Source organism: Varroa jacobsoni, unplaced genomic scaffold, assembly GCF_002532875.2.
Source record: "Varroa jacobsoni isolate VJ856 unplaced genomic scaffold, vjacob_1.0 scaffold_462, whole genome shotgun sequence".
In the NCBI taxonomy this organism is placed as follows: Eukaryota; Metazoa; Arthropoda; class Arachnida; order Mesostigmata; family Varroidae; genus Varroa; species Varroa jacobsoni.
The window spans coordinates 195892-209935 of record NW_019213364.1 but is presented as its reverse complement, the minus strand read 5'-3'; the positions used below and the strand labels follow the sequence as shown (position 1 = coordinate 209935).

General features: G+C 46.3%; 1 protein-coding gene across 1 annotated transcript in view; it reads right to left on the bottom strand.

Moving 5' to 3' along the window:
• Positions 1–14044, bottom strand: part of LOC111260658 (uncharacterized) — a 55592-nt gene that overhangs the window by 24913 nt on the left and 16635 nt on the right. The window contains exon 3 of the mRNA XM_086968417.1: positions 10088–10308. Coding sequence (XP_086824543.1) covers positions 10088–10308 — 221 coding nt within the window. The remainder of the gene's footprint in view (positions 1–10087; positions 10309–14044) is intronic.

The following is a 14044-nucleotide window of genomic DNA, read 5'->3' as shown; positions in this document are numbered from 1 at the left end:
CGAATGTGTCACGATTGCCCTGCGTTTACTCAGGATGAAAGACTACTGGAAATACTCCCCGTGTGTAAGACCTTACAAATGTCACGTCTATCGGCAGTGACACTTCCGCGACTGGCAAGTACCAGTCTTTGTTAATTGCGCATAAACTTTTGTAGCTTTGCAGGCCGGCTGTTTGAAATTGCAGTGTTTCTGTATATAATAATAGTATCACCAAGACTAGAATTTCTTTCAGGGAACACATCGGTTAGGGACAGCGTACTACCTACCCGTACCGTGAAAGAAATCAACAATTTAAACGGTTTTTTTTTAAATGTTGCCATTCTATAAGAGGGCGGAAGAGCAATCGGTGTGGAAAGCCTTCGGATAGTGCGTCTAAAATTATCGATCGACTCCTCGGCCCGAGGAAATCTTCCAAATTCAAACGTAGGCTTTTCCTAGCGCTAGATCCTTAGTCGTCTTTAACCCCTTCGCTTCAAGACACAACCTCTGCCTACATATAAGAGCATTCGACACTGCTGCTGCCCCAATATGCTAAGGATGATCTCCATTGCAGACATCATCTAGAAATGCATTTTTAGTATTCATGCGTTGACAACGTATCGATACCGAGCTACACCTATCCTACAGGCTGTGCTGTATATGGTTGTATACAACATGCATTTAAATAGATATTTACCCAATAGACAATGGATAAGAGCGGACTGAACGGTTTATTGCTAGCATACTGAACACATACGTCACGCATAATTGACCATACTCTAGCAGGAGCTGACTTTTGCGAAGTGTGTCCATGTTGGCCGTTTTAAGGAGCGGGCGACAATGAAGGGGAATATCCAAGCGTCTCAATCTACTATTGACAGCGGTGCTTGTGGTAGAAGCTTTTGCTTAAGCGAAAAAACAGATGCAGTAGAGCTGTGCATAGGTCCAGCAGACTGAAGGCCCCATAGATACACGGAGGACTGGCACGAAACACAGCGATCGAAAGAGACCTCGCGAAAAGTCGCAAATCCCGGCGACCTATGCGGTTCCAAAGCGAGCGGACTGTGCAATGTACCCGCTTCACCAACGCTGCTGCTGTAGTATACAGTCATATACACCCGTACGGTTCTGGTCCAATTGCATTGGCAGCGAGACTTAAAAGTGGAACTTTTTCCTTTTCGTTCGCTAGCCATTTTCGTAAAGAGGAGTAAACGACAAGTCGAAAGCTTGAAGTGTATGAATACAGTGACAACAATACACACTCGACATATATTGGTATAAAAACAGACACACACGCGCACACACAAAAGAGAACAGAAGATCCAGGTCTGCAGGCAGGCCTGCAGTAGCCGATGCCGACGGCGGCAAATGCAGCTACTACCATCACTACTAGCAGTATGTGTTCAGAAATACTGAGTGCTGCCTGGTAGCTTTCAGTCTATTTGGCTGTCTTGCAGAGCTTTCCCTCCTGCGTCTGCCAGAACAAAAGATTTAGCTATTTTCGTGATTTCTCCGCATCCGACATCGTCTGAGCAACAAAAACTGTCGTTGCCGCTGACAACGACAACAGTAATAACGATCGCCTATGAATGGATACAGACAGATAACGCGGAGGAGAAGACGGTGGGTGGCCATATTGTATCGTCATAGCGGACCAGCAGCCACGGGACACTTAGTGGAGAGAAAACGAGAGCAAGCGAGTGCGAATCGCCGTAGGGCCTTAGAAGGTCTGTATTGAACCCTGTGAACCGATGACAATGATGAGATGATGACAGAAATGACAAAATCTGGGGACCACAGAATGGATACTGCGGTCGGCGGGGAGAAATGGACAAAAAGTTAGTTAAATCTTCCATAGGCGCGGATGAAACTAATAGGAAAGTAATATAAGTAGACAAAGCCGTTCAGCGACCGTTTGCAGCGAAATGAAAACGAGCCTGAACTAAAACAGATGACTTGTGACGATCAAAACGAGAAGGACGGCGAGAGAGAACGCGAACAAGGAATACGATTAAGACGGAAAACATGGCCACCCGCCGCTACAGCTGAAAAACGCTTATTCTAATAATCTACTAGGAGATAAATAAGCATTGAGCCTAGTTGGAAAATCATGCATGATAGCGTACGCCAGAAATGCGCTCTATATTTTCCGTAGCTATTTTAGGGTTCGGGATAATATTTTGCTCTCATTGTCATGATTACCACTGTTCTAGCGTACGTAAGTTTTCGTAGAACTTCGCTTGGTTTACGCTTGGATGGTACGACTCCAAGATCCCAACAACAGTCTGATACACCCACCGTTTCTAATCTTTCTGAGCATTCTTCAAAGTCCTCTTTTATCCAACTATTTATCGAAACAGGCTTGGACTGGCAAAGTGCGTTAATAATCAATAAATCGTTCAACATCTGCACTCGTTCCACGGACAGGAAACAGCGCGACGATCAAAATTGGCATGAACTTATCCGCTATATAATATTACTGTTCGCTGGCGCTATAAAACCATCGGACTGGGAATCTTTAAGTTAAGGTGCAACTTGAATGTACTGCGTTTGAATCGTTATCGTCGTCTACACTTAAAACGGTCGTTAGTCTCGAGCTGTGTTCACCGTTCCCAGGATTTCAGTTTCGACCTCGTATTTTGCCTTGTCCGATTCCTGCATGTAGGACTCCCACCTACACAAGAATTGCTGTGGCTTATGTTGTCCCTGACTGAGTATTGATTCAAATTGAATTTTCTCCTACACCCGGAGAGGGGCAACTGCCACTGTAGCAAGCCGGAGGCGGAAGAGTCGACAACCACCCGTGTTCTATCGCTAGGTCACTCTTGGCATGGCAGCACCGCTTAGGTATGACGAGTTCAACCTGTATACATGTACACATACAGTCATATCGACCTGAACCGTTAGCTCACGCACGTTGGACTGAAGCGTAAGAGGAGCTGCTACTTGCCCACATACGGAGATGGGCGAGGCTGTCTGCCATCCTCTGTGTCGTCGCAAGTACATCCCACCAACTGAGCTGTCTGTGGTTGCTGTACAGGTGCCTGTCTATGAGCATAAGAAACACACGTGAGGTGACCTGTGAAGGCACGTGCGCGAATAACACGAGCGGATGGACATAATACTTGTCCTGCTGGATGTCCGGCTAGCCATATGATATAATGCCTAAAGATAGCTCCGGACGTAAAGCTTGAAATGTTCAATTTACTAAGATAAGGAAAGAATGCTAAAACGATGCGATCCTCTGCTTTCGGCTTCCTAGGCAAAGAAAGAGCGGAAAGGCGGGAGGGGGTGCTGATAGGAAATCCGGAGGGTAGAGTACATATGCGTGTTGCTATTAAATAGGGGAATTGCGTCGTACAAGCTCAAGGTGGCACGTCTGCTATCTTAGCCAGTGTCAGTATTTGTGGTGAGTATGGTGATGTGTGGTGGGGGGTCTTGTCCTACAATCCATGAGTAATCCCTTAATCTGATTAGGTCCAGGGAGCAGATCGTCGCGAGCGACAGCACCCCCGGTAGATTCGTATGAAGACCAGCCGGCCTAGGCTACCTTCATACATGAGCAGGTACGCACGCGTTCTGCCCAATTATATGCTCTTTCTAATTCTCTGGATCTCACTCGCCCGTGCTTACGCCTTCCACAATCTTTCTATAGCTGAAGAAGATTTGTTTCATAACAACAGGTGCCAATACACCGTATGTATGGCAAAAGAGGAACGAAATAAGTGAAGTGTGCGGTATGCCGGCGCAGAAGTAGATATCAATGGTTGCAAGCTATTCCCGTGAAGGCTATTTCGTTGGCGGCCGCAGCTGCGCTAACCTGTCACGCCGACAGACTTACACAGGACAACATAAAAGTGAAGACAAACGGCCATATACTCAGCATATATTTATAACACATACGAGAAGCACTCCATTGGAATTGGGACCTAGCCCCGTTGCCTATCCCCATGGTAACCAGCTGCCGCGTCCATATATGTGCCTGTGCGGATCTAAATAGCCGGTTCAGTTGAAGTCGAATACTACTCGATTACAAGAGATTCACAGTGTGAGCAGTAAGCGCTGGGCGGCGAATTGCAGGAGCGCAGAGTTCATCATTGAAATCAGTTCGGCATAGCTGAAACAGCTAAATCGACCGGCTCGGGGAAAAAAAACGATAGAAAGACCTGTCGCGTTGATGCAAGCAGCGCTTAGAACTACGAACAACAGCGGCGTGTTGCTACCACGCCGGATTAGTCAACGTGGTGACAATTGCAGTGCGGCTGTCCGGGTGCAAATATGGAAATTCGGAGTAGCTCCGAAAGTATCAGGTGCTAGTAGTGAATAGAAACCATTTACCCACCCCACGTAACAGAGAGTTGAAAGAGTAGCTGTTGTGCGACGACTTAATCTACTGTTCAAGCGGAGAGAAGCAGGTCAAACAAATGGGCTAGATATTAAGTCTGCTATTTATTCATTCATCGATCGACACGACAAGGAGCTAGTTCTCAAACTTAGGATACGTTTTATATAAGTTCTCATCGAAACAGTGTTTACATCTATTGATGTTTAAGTCGACACACCTTCTGCAAATCAGAGGCGCATAGTTTATAGGCAGAATTGTTCTTCGTATTTCATTGTACCCCCCCATGTATATTAAAGAATTCGTCGGTCATAATAGTTTCGGTCGAGCTCCGTTTAAGCAGAGAGACAATCTGACGTCGTTGAAAGGCGAGGACGGCAGTCGTTAGAAATGGTTCTTTTTTTGTCTTGGTGATAAATAGTTGCGCCTTTGCCCTGTTTAAGGTACTGTGGACATCCGCCATACACATGTGGTCGAGATCGTACCGTTAAGAGACGACTGAGGAGAACCAGGTCCTGTCTTCGCTCTTTCCCTTCAGTCTCCAAGCGGTCAACACCAACGAGGTAATGATTAACCAGGCATTAGTTCATCTGCCCGAGCAACTACGTATGGTCTGTTTGTATCCATCCAATATGATAGCGGGTTTTTTCTGGGTTTTGCTGGTACTCTAGCAGAACGCTTGCCATTCGAAGTGGTGGCTACGAAAGCGACAGTTTCTATTCAAGAGGCATATTTTCTCCCAAACCGCCTGAGAGACCTCTAATTTCTCTAGCCGGCATAAGAAAGTTATTATGGGAAAGTTAAACGAATCTAACGACCAGCCCTATATAAACTGTGCGAGATGGGGCGTAGATACATTTACAAAACTATTTATATAGGGGATTATTGTTTGATACACCGCTGGGTTTAAGGCACCACTACTGCAACCGATCAATGATTGTGCAATTTTCACCTATCTAAGTTTTTCTATTGGAAAGTTAAGCTAAAGCAAAACTCAGCCATCAAGTCAACGAGAAGATAAACATTTGGTCAGCACACAACCACCCACGCTAGCGAAGGACATATATCCGTGGGAGAAAACGCTCCCCACTTTAATGGGAATACACAAGAAGCAGGGTGATAAGCAACTCAATGTTTGTAGCAAATATACAGAATGCGGCGTCTAAACTGAGACCCCTTCCGACGCTCCGTTTCTAAGACCTTTTCTAGATTTTAAAAAATTATATATTTTATAGAAAATCCTACCTTTTCTGGAATTGTCCATTTGGAAGATTATGCCTATTTAATGTAACAAGCGTTTTCCGCGATCACAACTTCAATTCGGGACCTAAACCACCCACTAGCCACACTCAGAATGTTTCTTCCTCACTCCGCAAATAATTTCTGGTAGTAACCGCGCGGCCAGAGATATAGGGAAATACTAAGTAGTAAAATGTCGCTCAAATAAGCTACCTTCGAGAATTTCAGCACAAATATATTTTGGAGTGATAGAAAGTCAAAAGAACCAGAAAGGCAAGAGCTGAAAAAGCCTATAAAACCCAAGAAAAATTTAAAAATACTAATCATTGAAACTTATCTAGGCGACTTAATAGACATTTCTCCCCAAAAAGGTTCATTATCATTATCAAATGAAAAATTCAGGTGTGAAGAAAACGGTTGTCAAGCTATCTTGATATTCTTTCAAGTGCTTTCAATCGAAAACCCGGTAACATTTCAGAAATTGCAACAAAACTGGTAACGACGTATTTTGGTTAAAGGGAACGTTTTTGATCTTGTTAGAGGTACGTATCAAGCGAAAAGTATTAATAACAGTTTTCACCACGGCAAATTGGTCATTTTCCTCTAGAACGAACGGATTTTCTTTTAATAAACAATACCATGCATATTTATCCCAGAGTCTGGCACCGTATTTATATAAGGTACGCTATATGTATGAAGTTGTCGAAAAAAGTGTTGACTACTTAAAGGCACATATCTCATCTGGAATAACATGAGTTCGCATGTGGTTGGCGTTGATGTACTTTGAAAGCTGAAATTGATGGTAGTAGATGTGCGGAAATGCTTTTGGCCAAATTTAAGATGCCTAGATCTATAAAAATTATCCTCTTTATGGCCAAGATACGTTACTGAAGGAAAAGGCCCAAATGTGGTTTTGTCGCTTTCGCTCTAATAGTTTCACTGTAAAAGATGATTCTCATAGGAGTTGACCTACGTACGGAAAAGTCGGTCGGAAAGCTGACCGACACGTAGCTAGGATATTAGCAAGAAACTAACATTCTAAATCATTTCAAATAGGCTAGCAATAGAAAGATGCTTGATGCTTGAATTGACGCAAAAGGAGCAACTGGATCTTAATTCCATCTGCGAAACGCAACGAGATCGAGCGTCTTCCAAAGCTCGATCACGGATGATAAAAAAAATTAACCATGTACGGAAATAATCTGCGAAGGAAAAAAATTGACCCACAACCTGTGGCAAAACCCGGATAGACGCTTAAGAGGTCGTGATTTAAAGAAATTGTGCGTTCTACCTAAAAAACAATTGATTCGAACTTCTGCTGTCATCCACTAACAAGATCACAATAGGCCATTTGGAGAGATCGACCAGTAATAACTGTGAACAGATGAGGCGTTGCCTCCCATCTTGACAATGCCAGACCGCGTACATTTTTAGCTACTCGGCAAAAATGAATAGGATTTGGATAAGAAATTCTAATGTATCCGCCATAGATCATAGGTCCGTTTTGATCTCTGTAGAAGTCGCTTAATAGTCCTTAATTCACCGAAAAACGTTAGTGTATGACAGTTGGTCACATATAACGACAGAGACACAAATATTCACAAAGTAAAGAGAAAAAAGAGGCAAAATGCAGGCTTGTAACTTCTAACACTTGCAAGCTCTTTTGATCGCTGATCTTCTGCTATCTATGATCGTATAATACCATATTCCCGTCGGTGTGAAACTTCCCGAACAAGAAACAGGTAATTTTTGCATCGCTTAATAGTATTTGTGTATTTCGTTATTAATGAAGAGCACTAGAGTTTTTCGGTGAGCAACATTTTGGTTTTTCTGCCAATTATAATAGCAGTGTCTAACAACTGCTTATACGTTGTTAAGGTCATCATTTGAATGGGGCGGGGGCAGAATCGCTGGCCACGACATTTTGCTTATATCTAATTTTCGGTGGCGCGTGCTGCCCAGATGGTTTCTTTCTTGATCAGGCCCCGAGCAATATACAGCTTCCGATCCGCACGCGTCCGTCCTCGTTAACTAATATCTCAAGTGCTGCTCATGGTTCTCCGCATGTCCGCCATCTCCCAGAAGACACTTGATTGTGTAAACTTCAAGCCGTCGCACCGCTAGTGGCTCTAAGCGGATAAAACTCATTCACTCTAAGTGTAGTTAGTTGTCACAGCTTCGGTATGGCCCCATGTGAACGTTCAACACTGGGAACAACATGCGAGATTTAATAGAAGCCTACAGATGGTTAAGTCTTGAAATCGAATCTCTGTTTTTGGCGGAATGTTTGATTTGCAAGTTTGTATGATGAGGCCACTATGGAACTAAGCACTAGATTAAAGCAGTATAGATTTCTCGCCGTATTCGACCTTGCAGGACGGATGAATGAGCCGATGAAGTTCTTCACGAGGGTAAAGCGGTTGATGACTGAAGTATATTATATTATATTATTATCGTATTATTACATATTATTTTCTAGCTGCAGCCACCATGTAAACAATCATCAGACAACTGTATATCGAACTAATGACAGCTTAAACGAATCGCGATCTTTCACCCAGGAGGCTATCGCTTATCGTTACGCAACAAATCCAACGTCGGATCTAGTAGAAGCCCAAGTTCAAAAGTATGATAATGCCAGCTGACGCGTTTTCAATCAGCAATTAACCTCGAAAGCATTTTTTTTCTTTTTTTCCTGCCTTCTCTCTGCCCATGAAGGATGACCTGATTACATACGTTGCTTTGTTGTTGTAACGGCGAGACAACGACTATTGAATAGTCGCGTTCCGTATAGTTCATGGTGTTCGATCAAAGCCAATTAACCGACGTACTTGAAGAGTAAACTATACTGGGCGAACGTTGGGTTGCTAGCTGCCCTCTAGCAGCGGCGATACTCCTTAGATCGCTAAGTCATCAATCTGAGCGCGATCCATCCGCGAAAAGTCGTCCTATCGCTCGTTCTGCTCGTCAGCGGTAGCTGAATCCAATTATTATCTGGCAGTGCTGCCAGTAACCACTTCAATGAAAAACTTCATGCTATCTGCATCTAGCCTCGAATTACGGACAGGTAACAGCTTCACAGTACAGTAGCGTACCTGTGAAGACCAACACTAGACTAGAGATAAACATCGTCGATTCTTCTGAGGTCACTTAAGGTACGCTTTCGTTTGTCCTGACTAGATTAGAATACGATTTCTGATGTAAACGATGTTCATAATGTGCCTTGTCCTCACATGGTTTTCTCACTCTTTTTCTGTTTCTCGTAACTCACATTGTGTAATCGCACCTGCTAGAAGATCGTTTACCCTTGAATGGTCGTTTTCGATGACGCTGGTTCTTAGATAAGCCAGGTGGTGAAAAAAACAGATTTGAATGAGGCACAATGGAGTCAGCTTCGTGTAGTTTTTGTTCCCTCTTCATTGATGATCTGTTGTGTCTTCGAACTTTGCTGAGCTTCGGGGTACCCCGGTTGGTGCGCGTAGTAAAATGTGAGAGGATCTGTGTGGGGTGTGCGGGGGGAGGTCTGTCCGTCATCGTCTGATCCTTGTCTGTGTGTCTACTACCATGTGCTCATCCTTCGAGCTCGATATCTCTGGTCCATTGGTTCGAGCATTGTGCTACCGCACACGATCTCACGTTGCGATGCAACTCGGTGCGCTTTTCGAACGCGTCGGCTATCGCCTCTTGTCCTAGCACTGAATTAAACGCACTTGACTGGATCCAAGACCCAGTCAACTCTCGTGTTCGCCCGTGGCAATGATCAACTGCTCCGGCTCATTTAACATTGCCACTGCCGAGTATTTAAAAGTAGCATCAGTCCAACTGAGCGGCGAACAAGTAATACGTGTCGGTCGTTCAGTTAGTGCGGAACGCTCCCTCCGTATTGCCCAGTGCATAACGCGATGTCTGCACTCCGCGAGCGACCCAACAAACAAGTGAACAACATGAGTGCTCGCAGGGAGTATCCGTACGCTGCTGAGTCCTCGGAGTTGAACTGTAGTTTGATGCGGAGCGATTCTGCGGTTTGCCCAGGACTCGCTCCGCCCAGGAGCGCTTGCCATTGAGTACTCGTTGTCACAGTAGTACTCATTAAGAGAGACAGCCACTGCTGCTGCTGTGGCCATCAGGAGCTTCATGGCTCACGCGTCACCACTGAGTCGATACAAGAGCACAATAGACAGATTATATCCGCCTGTTTGCCCAGCTTAGGCCATTAAAGATAGGCTGATAAAAGCGCTAACCACATACTTCAGACTCTGCCATCGGACTCTAAACATCTATTTAGTCAAACACAGTGAAGCAAGGTGCAAAAGATCATTCTTGTTAGGAACTATTTTACTCATGTTGAAAATTACTAAGATTTTAATTGATTGAGAGAAGCCATTGCTTTTTCAAAGTTATCGGCCGCTGTGTCTTACAACAATAGCAGTTGAAAACTTGTCTTCTACTAGATCTACCAGCTCGTGAATGATAGGCGTTTCTCGATATGTATGTTTCTGCATGTCTGTTGTAGTCGATCGACCTAACCTGTACACGAGCTTCAGTAAGGTCAGTCTTCATAGCGATCTCCTCCCGCGTGTAGATATCCGGGTAGTGAGTTTCTTGAAAAGCTCTCTCAAGCTCACGAAGCTGCGCCGACGTAAAGGTCGTTCGAATACGGCGCTGTTTACGTTTCTCGCTTAACACTCCGTCGCCGTGCGTATGGACCGTTGGCGAAGAGTAGACTTTGTACGGGAGCGCGGCCGTCGCTGCAGCGGCTGCTGAAACGAAAAAAGCACGCTTAGGGAACAAATCGAATTCTCGCCAATTGTACCTATCAGTGAATGGTTGTCATCGTACGGTATACGAGACCGTGTTATGTATCCGATACTACTGCACATAAAGATGTGTTCACTTGGAATAGTATATCAGCAGCTTGGTAATATGTGAATTATAGATATTTGTACGTAAACATTATGTCGATGAATCCATCCACTCGAGATGAGGACTTTGTATATGGCATTTATAGATGACATATACAAATTTCTAAATGTATATTTTTACATCTAACCACTGACGCGACACATATCAGCCAGCACACGATGATCTTTATACTTTGGCCCATGTCTTAATTTTAATAGATGATGGTTGAGCCAAAATGAGTGCCAAAATCATATGAACGCATTAAATACGCTGATAGAAAGCTAAGAAGGTTCTGCGGCCCTTGTTGTTTTGCGCGCTACAAAGCCCACTCTTTTGGCGACGAACTATTAAGCCTAAAATTGTTCTAATGACAGGTGGGTTTATGGGAGATCGGCATAGGCAGATCGTGAATTATCACGATCTACAAAGCTACGATTGCGCTCTTCGATAATACATGCATCCTCTGTATGGCGAGTAATTGCAAGGACGCGGTGCGCGATGCACGAGGCACGACAGCGGAGGCAACACCGGTAATAAAAGAACTCATGCTTACTTGACGTTCGGCCTTTAAAGAATGGTAGCTGCAGAAGAAACAGTGGTACGCTGTTTGTCGGCTTGCCCAAACTGCTAGCTGCTAAATGGTGCCAAGACGAACCCCCGCCTCTGGGGCAAGGGCCACACGCCAAGGAACCTTTGCCCATAGTCAGCTAGCTGGCATCTGTTGAAGCCAGTGTGCTGCTGCTGCTGCGGTTACGCAGTGTTGTCCGCTCGGCGCTGCCTGTTTGCCCCTGTCCACTGTGGTGCTGTTGTTAGCTGTGGTACCATAACCGTAGCGGTGGCCCAGCGATTTAGAACCCCAAGTCTTGACGGGCAGAGATCCAACCGTCCTATCGCTGACTGAAAGACCGACAGGGCTAGCACGATGCTGCTGCTGGTAGAATCAGAAGCAGCAGTCGGACGCCAGGAGCAGTCAGGAAATGCCAGGAGAATGGAACGAAGCAGAACAGCTGCGAAGAGGGAGGGACTGCAGTACACTCAGCAGTGAAAGGAGAACGAAGGGTGAACTCTCTCGGATATGGCTCAAACTCGCTTTCTCCCTGTTCCTCTTTTGCTATTTCTTTCTGAAACCGAGGCGATATAGCCACGGTAGCGGCAGCAGGAGGAAACAGGCAGGAGAACACGACTCCTGCCTGTCTGGCAGCGAACCACTGACTGTTTGCTTCTGCCGCGGCAGTCTTGGCTTCAGCCTGTGCGAAAACAGCATCGCTAACACCAACCATCACTAGCCCCTAGTACGAACGGTGCCTCCACTGCAACCCTAACAACAGCAGCACCCTTGCTCCTGCAGCTGCTGCTTCTACCGCTACTAGGACAGCTGCTGGCGAACTGCAGCACAGGCTGTGGAGCGGAGACTGGAGTTGACCGGAGAGAGTTATTGGGTCAGGCAGAGACGAAGTAAGACGGCACAGCCAGGCAGGCAGGCAGGCAGGCTGGCACAGGATGGCGGCGGCGGCGGCAGCACCAGCAGCAGCAGACGAAGCCGATGCTAGCATGCGAACGGAGGAGCAACGAAGAAGCCGGTACGGGAGAAACTCAAGGCAGAAGGCAGCCGCGGAACGGAGAGGCAATAGCAGCTGCAGTCGGCCAAAGGGGGGGTAAGTATTTGGGTGTAAGGCTGTGGCGGCAGGAAAGGGGACCCATCCACGTTACTCCCAAGCTTCATTCCTTCCCCTTCTATAACCACCTTCGCTCAAACCCCCGGGTCGCCCAAGCTCTCCTGGCGTCTTTGCCAACGCTGCCGTTGCTACTGCTACAGTCGCTATCTCAAACAGGAGAAGGGGAAGGAGTGGGGGGAATAGGATGAAGGAGTCTGGGAGGCAGGAGCAGCAGCAGGGTGGGTGGGCTGTAATTTGATTAGAGCGCCACCGGCGGCAGCAGCAGCAGCAGTAGTAGTAGTAGTAGTAGCAGCAGTGACGGTGGCGGCGGCGGAAGCAGCAGCGGTAGAGGACAGGAACAGCAGGCTCTGTATTGCGTTTGCCTGTCGGTCGGTCGGTCGGTCTGTATGTCCGTCCGTGTATGTCGTATGTGGTTTGTATGTGTCGGCGGCGTCCGCGTCGACCAGGAGCAGTCAGCTCTAGCCAGGTAGGAAAGCAGGCAGCGAGAGAGCTGCAGGAACAGTAGCGATAGCAGTATAGAAAGCGAATGGCTTTCAGTAGGAGCAAAAGCCATAGCCCATCGGTGGCTGGCCAGCGTCTATTGCTGTCTCTACCGCTGCCGCTCGCTGTCCCTTTGCTGCAATGGCGGGGGTCACTGCGAAGCTATAGCAATACAGTGTTGGCAGCCGTAGCTGTAGCGGGGTTTGCTGTTACCACTGACGCCGGTGCAATATCGACCGACTAACGCACAGCAGCCAACTAACGAACAAACGGCAGCAGCAACAGCAGCAGCAGCAGCGAGTCAGAAGTGAAGCAACGTACTGGAGTAGTACTCCAAGGCTAGGGTAGGACCAGGTCAGACAGTCTGGTTGTCTGTCGCTAGGACAATGGCGGCTGCAGCGGTAACAGCTAGTCACATTTAGTGGAGCTGAGTTAGTTAACAGTGGCCATAAGATCGGTGTTGAACAGCGGAATGGAGAAAGGACCATAGAAATGATGGCGACGGCGGGTGCAGAAGCCGGTAGCGACCCCTGAAGGGGCCAAGTCGCTAACAGCCAGTCGAAAGGACGAGTAACCACGCTGTAACAGAATACTGCCTTGACGTAGAACGACGTTACTATGACGCCGCAAGGCCGCACCATCGATGATCGAACGGTGGCTAAAAGGTGGCACTCGAGGGCCGAACGTAAAAAAAGGGCCAAAAAAGCGCGTGTTTTTGGAGCTGCTCAGGAGAACAGCTCTTTGGCATGCGCACTTTTACCGGTGTGACCACAGAAGCTGTTAGCCTTGCCTCCGCAGGTCTCGGGTGTCAAAAAAGAAAAAGACAGACTAACATGAGCAGCGGTAGAAATGCCGGTGCCAGCGATTCCAATGCCGCTACCAGAAGATGCAAAAGCAGAAGGAAATAAGGACAATGACAATTTGGCGCTAGTGCAGTTACCTAACTGTGCTCGAAAGCCTGCCAGAAAGCGAACTCAATCAATGAAGCTATCGCAAAGGAATAGCATAGAGCACTCGCATGAGCGAAAACTCGAAGAGGATAAAGAGCTTTCAGCTGGAGAAATGGTATCATATGGGCTTGGAACGCGCCCCTTCCCGAAAGACAGGCGAGACAGACCGCGAAGGGCTGCAGTGGAGTAAAGAAACAACAGCCAAGACCAATAAAGGTCAGATAACCAATGACAATAGTGTTCACGAAAAAATCTTCTTATGTCTAAATTCTTCCTAAATATGTGATGGACAGCTTCGGATATAGATAGCACCCAAACAGAAACGACGAGAAGTGCTTATAATAATGTCTATTAAACACGGAATGTTTTGTCTTTCTATCGAAGTCATCTATCGAAACTAAGCGCTCAAATGGAATCAAATATATCTATGTATCTCTATCTCTAATGAGTCCCGTTTTTAGATAAGCCCGCCTATA